We start from the raw sequence: 6,471 nt of genomic DNA, 5'->3' as shown, positions 1-6,471 counted from the left end.
GCACGCACAAACACAAGGCATGGCATTTCAAGACTGAGCAAATACATGAACAAAGGACAGGACATAAGTGAACACAGGTGAAAGACATTAACTAAATGTGACATAGCGAACACAGTAAGTTATGTGTCCAGTTAGGTGTCCAACCTGGGAAGCAGTGGCTACATTCCTGGCATTGACTGTGCTTTTTTCTGTCAATATCAACAATAAATTGAGATATTTACAATTTTACACTGAAAATTTTCCTATTAACTAACATGCATAGAACATTAAGAATCTGAACATTCTAATGTGCAGCTGACGTCACAGTGGGACTCCTACAGAGGCCACAGATACAGACCTTCTCCTGAGAAAAGCTTGAAACTACTAGTAACTATTATGCTACTCTTTTTCAAGATAACTTAAACCTTGTCCTCAAATATTTCTTTCTAGTTCAGATCTGAGATTCTTTTACTTGCATCTACCTCTCTCAGACATAGACTTCGATGTGTCTATGAATCAGCCATGTTGATCCTCCACAATTAAAGACATGAGTAATATTTTTTATTACTATTAATATTATTTAATAAAGGATTGAGTAAACATAAAAAACAGGTGAATATGTTTTCGTCCATGTTTCAAGAATGTAGCTAAGACCATTCTTCATGTAAATGGGAGAAAACGATTAAATCTAATGTTCCTTTTATACATTAATTTGAAAGTTTCAAGCACTTCTGAGATTGAAATTGCCCTGAACAAGTGTTATCGCTATAGCTAGAATATCTGTAACTTAATCATTATTATTATCAGTTGAGACTCAGATCAGACTAGCAAAATAGCACCAGAGTGTAACTTGCAGCCCCTCTTGAACCCTTGAGTCCTCTTGGGCTTCCCATCCTTCACTTAGCCATGTTCTCAAAGTGGCCTAAATAATCTGGGAAACAATCCATGTTGCAGTTTTTAATAACAATGATACAAAGAATAAGTGGACTGCATTTAAGAAATTGTTAAATGAGTTATATCCCTTACATTAATTGCGTACAAATCTTATGTGAAGGTTTCTATGGCTTCTATTACCTGATGAAAAAATTATACAGGGTGTAGAGGCCATAATTTCTTCACCAGTTGTGTATCATCAAATTACTGATGTTCTGTAAATGGGTAATTAGTAAATACTGTAACTGTGTTGTGGAGGCCTTAAATAAAAATCACAGGAAAAGCTGTGGACTACTTGGAATACAAACATCCATCTGTTATCACACTTATGTTTCCTTCATAATCAAATTTAAAAATACTTGTGTGGTCTGCCTTATGAATGCTGTCAAAATACAGTATAACTTTCACATCAAAACATTTTCACAAATCACTAATTTTTGCCAAAGTGTGAGTATTTTATCATTTAAATGTCATTTGATCACGGTAATAATTCCCTGCTTGCATGCTACTTCAATCATAACAATATCACTTTGGGCTCAAGGAAATGCTCCACATTTTTTTAGGTGCACAGCAGTCAAGTTGTCTCTGGAGGGCCATGAGTATTGAGGGATATTCAGCTAATAAACAGAAGAAGGTATAAAAACTGAGAGCATGTCACATTTGGAGTTACCCAGAGTCTGGAGTAACATTCATCACTGAGGAGAGGATCCAGCTCAAAGCTCAAAGAAGCATCAAATTACAACTGTATTTATTCATGCATAATATGTTAAATACTATGAGACAACCTTAAGAGCACAGAAGAAAAGGCTTTACACCTTGTGGAAAGTATGCTCTTCATGGTTTTAATTCAGTCGACCAATATACAATTTCAAGTGTTCAGTTTATAATGGTTGTTTTTTCAGTTTCTGTTTGCTGTTGAACCAAAGAAGACCATTTATGGACAATATATCTCATTTTACTGTGTTCACTCTCTCTCAGCTGGAAGAATCAATGTCAGTCAAACAAACATGTCTTGCTCTCTCTCTTGCTGTGTATCTTCTCATAATTATACTGAATTTGATTTTGATAGTAACAATCCTCCTGGAGAAATCCCTCCATGAGCCCATGTATATCTTCCTGTGTAATCTGTGTATTAATGGACTGTTTGGAACAACTGGTTTCTACCCTAAATTCCTGTATGATTTAATCTCTGATACACATGTGATATCTTTTGGTGGGTGCTACTTGCAATTCTTTGTGATTTATACCTCGGTACTGTGTGAGTTTACAACGTTATCAGTGATGTCTTATGACAGGTATGTGGCAATATGCAGACCCTTAGACTATCACTCTGTTATGACAGACAAAATTGTAGTAAAATTGCTCCTGTTTTCCTGGCTTTTGCCTGCTGCCTCATTAACTATAGCACTTGTGTTGACAAACCGGTTGTCATTATGTGGATCCCACATTGACAAACTCTATTGTGACAACTGGTCTATAGTAAAGCTTTCTTGTGAGCCTGCTGTCATTAATAATATTTATACATTTATTGGAATCATTGTGTATGTTTCTGTTGTAATTCTTATTATTTGTTCTTATAGTAAATTGATTACTGCATGTATGAATTCTACAGAGAACAAAAACAAATTTATGCATACCTGTGTGCCTCATTTGCTGTCCCTAGCTAATTTCACAGTTGCTTTAGTCTTTGACATAATATATGCTCGATATGGATCAAGGGATTTCCCAAGGAGTATACGCAATTTTTTGGCCTTAGAATTTCTGATAATCCCACCTATTTTTAACCCCTTAATTTATGGATTAAAACTGACTGCTGTTCGCAAAAGAGTTTTCAGAGCTGTTAAAGTCAAAGGGACAGACCTTTTCAATGTAAAAATGAGATAAAAAGTACACTAGCCATATACAAACCCGTAATGTGTGTGAAATGTGTGTGCATCAGTGCAAGAACCTGTAGCGTGTGCAGTTCCCTTTGGGGAGGGGGGTTTGGGGGAGGGGGGATCAGAGTGGCATAATGACAGGGTGGCCGCAAGAGAAATAATTTGTGAGCTTCAAAACAATTGGTGTCATCTGTTATCTGCTATTATGATGTAAAAATTGCTTGTAATAAAGGCTGTTAAAGTTTTATTTATCTCTGTGTCTGCGAACCGCTTGGTGGCCTGGTAGCAGATGCCTGTGCAATGGTGAAATTATTGTTTTACCTTACGGAAATATTTTCAGTGTTATAACTATATAAGAGAAGCATAGCTTGGCAGCAGCATGATATCTGCAATTTAGACTCCACAGAAAGATTAACATACAATGTCAAAACACACCTCCCATGAATATTTGTTTGCCTTCAATGAAAAACAAAGTAATCTTATGGCTAGAAGTTGTCCACTTCCCATCCTTCACCTAGTCATGCGCTCAGCATGGCTCACATAATCTGGGAAATTATCTATGATGTTGCAGGGTTTTGTTATTGTAACACAGACAAAACTGTACACAGTACTAGGGCTGCCCCCTGAAAGTCGACGAGTCAAATCATCTGTCAGAGACCCGTCAATCGACTGAGATTCTTCAAGTTGAGCAGTGTTTTTTTTGTTTGAGTTTTGTTTTTTTTTCTTGTCAGTCAGTGTGCATTACAATAACAGGATAAAACAGATAGAAGCTTACAAAAATGTACAGGGATAACATTTCAATGAGGGATTATAAATAGGGGGAATGATAAATATACTTTCACTTTATGTTTAGGCTAGCTTGCTAAAAAAAAAAAAATCCATGTGACAACATGCTCTGGTGGTTAACTGATGAGAGAAGCTGAAACCTGAGGTGGAGTGGTTGGTAAACTATGCTAGCTACAACTATGTCTCAGAAGAAGTCTAAAGTATGGCGGCATTTTGAACTTTTAAAGGACAACCCTAACAAAGTTAAATGCAAACTCTGGATGCAAGAATTTGCTTATCATTCAACAACATCGAACACGGCAAACTACTTGAAACAGGTAAATTGCAATTGCTATGCGGCCATTCTGCAATTATCTGGGCAGATTTACTATGCATATAATGCAGGCAATAAGTCTATTTACAAGGCTAATTTAACCCTTTCACATGTAACTTATTTTTTATGCTATGTAGCGCGCATGTTACTTCACATGGTTCATTATGTTTTCATTAGCGTTATTAAGCTTCTCATAGTTTTCAGTTAGCATTTGCTATATTGTCAACGTTAAATCACTGTTTCCTCAAAGCTAAAATTAGCTAGAATTTTTCCAATCTAGTGTTCTAATCACATCTGTTTCAACATATGCGCTAAATGGCAAATCACACCAATGTGACTGTACGCGCGAAAGGGTTAAATACTCAAAAATACGTTCCCCTGACTCTGTTGCATTTAACTATGTTAATGTGGTCGAAATCATCACTGAAACTCATGCCAATGGATTTTCTGATTGCCAGATAGTCTTTATCAGCAGTTCTTAAACTGGGGCCAATGGATTTGCTGATTGCCAGATAGTCTATATCAGCAGTTCTTAAACTGGGAGGCGCGACCCCTCAGGGGGTCGCCAAAAAATGGAGGGGTTGTGGGATGATTTTCTGTCTGAATGTATTAAACAAGTTTTTTTTTTTTTTTTAAATTAAAGTTTTTAAAATTTAAATCTATCGTTTTTTAAATTATTCAGTAGCCTAGATGCACAACTGAGAGTGTTTCCATACTGTTCCTCCAAGAGAAAGAAATGGACAGGTGTTCTGCCATTTTTTGCGTCCTCATCAGATTTTGCTACCGGTCACAGGAGTTTATAGCGTAGTGTATACACTATTGCTACATTGTCAAAAAAATGCTACCGGAAGGCAGCAACTTTCACATGATTTTGACGTGTTATAGAAACAGTAGCTTTAGGGATAGGAAGCACATTTTGATAAGTCAAACGTTAGTAAAGTCAGTGTAAGATAACTAACTTTGATTTGATTTTCATAAATAATTTGGGTGTTCTGTCGTTTTGCCCTACCTTGTTGAAATGTCCTATCTGCAGCCATCGATGTTTGCTACCCTAACCATATGTTCACACCAGGAGCAGCGAGAGCGTCAAAGCGACCGGAAGTCATTCATTTTCTATGTGAGCCAGCGCCTCTCGGAGGTGAGCAGCGGCATTACCGTTGGCAGCGCGTCTTGGGCGTCAGAATAAAGTTGAAGTTCGGGCAACTTTAATGGTAATGAGCTATGATGCGGTTCAGTGGCAACCAATTGGACTTGGTTATGCTCCGCTCTAGAGAATTCTACAGAACACAGCCGTGTAAACTTTTGTTCCCACCAAACATTTCCGAAATACAATGGAGGAGAGGTTGATAATTGCCAATGGCGGGTTTTCCTATTATTTACTTTAACGTAGGCTACACACAAATTAACGTTAATGTTAATTAAAGACCAAGACTAGTAAACGTGTCCTGTAAACTGCATGTTGAAATTTGACTTTGCACTTAGCATAAACACAAAAGTCACACCACACAAATCACTTTTAAGTAGTTTATGTTGTTACCAAACATGTAATTATAATTGTTAATTTATGTCTTTCATTGATCAATGTCTTACCTTCACATTTAAAAGATTTAATGAGGTTAATTTATACCCTACTTGTGGTCAGTCGGCACAAAGATACCGGTCGACACGTTTGTTTGCTTTGCGGCCCCTTGAAATAATGTTTGCAAGGCCAAGCATTCTGAAAGAACTTGTAGCCGCCCATTTCATCTAGGTCAGAGCATCCACTTCTTCGACAATGTTGTTGGCAGGGCAGCCAGAGCAAAATTTGACACTCTCGCTGCTCCCAGTGTGAACGTGCGATAACTATACTACCGCAGGTAGCCTACCCTTGGTTGCGTACCATTTTTAGTAGACAACAAATGTATCTTGTCAGAAAATGCTGCCAACATGATATTATACTTATCATATTTAAAATATCTAAAATGATAAAAAAAAAATAATAATCTAAAATGACCTTAGAAGAAAATTATACCACCATAAAACAACTTGTAGCATATTTCGATAGTGTAGACACTCATCAGAAAATGCAACCAGTGGTTTAGCTGTAACTAACTGTGACATATAGCACTGAAAACATTAGGCATCTCATTTGCTTTGATCTAGCATTGCAGTAACGCAAGACAAAGTGCACAAACATTAGCTAGCAACATGTCATGAGATATGCACAGGTACATCAGCTAACGGATCTGACAAGGTAGCCTGTGCACACCATTAACGCTAAGCTATCTAAGATTTAGACCACACGGTCACATAAATGTAAATATCACATAATATGTCAAATGTGTAGACATACGACGAAGAAACATTAGACAGCTAGATAGTTAGTAAAGTAGTAACTAGCTAACAAACTATTGTTTAAAAATAGCAAGTGGGCTACATTTCCAAAAACATAACTACATTTCTAAAGACCGTCTCTACCGTCAGAGGACGCAAAAAATTATGGGCGGGCATTTGGTGCTGTCAGCTGTACAGCTATGAACAGCTGTACACAGACCGCATAGGTTATGTTTTTTGCATTGCACTTCTTGTTGTGAACAATAAACC

General features: G+C 37.1%; 1 protein-coding gene across 1 annotated transcript; it reads left to right on the top strand.

The window, feature by feature from the left end:
- The first annotated feature begins 1,848 nt into the window (after positions 1-1,848).
- LOC118774166 (olfactory receptor 142-like) lies at positions 1,849-2,796 on the top strand. Its single transcript, XM_036523321.1, has one exon. The coding sequence runs from the start codon at positions 1,849-1,851 to the stop codon at positions 2,794-2,796; it is 948 nt and encodes a 315-aa protein (XP_036379214.1).
- Positions 2,797-6,471: the final 3,675 nt, after the last annotated feature.

Source organism: Megalops cyprinoides, chromosome 3 (assembly GCF_013368585.1).
Source record: "Megalops cyprinoides isolate fMegCyp1 chromosome 3, fMegCyp1.pri, whole genome shotgun sequence".
NCBI classification, from domain to species: Eukaryota; Metazoa; Chordata; class Actinopteri; order Elopiformes; family Megalopidae; genus Megalops; species Megalops cyprinoides.
Note: the sequence above shows the minus strand (reverse complement) of the source record. Positions and strands in the feature narration are given on the sequence as shown.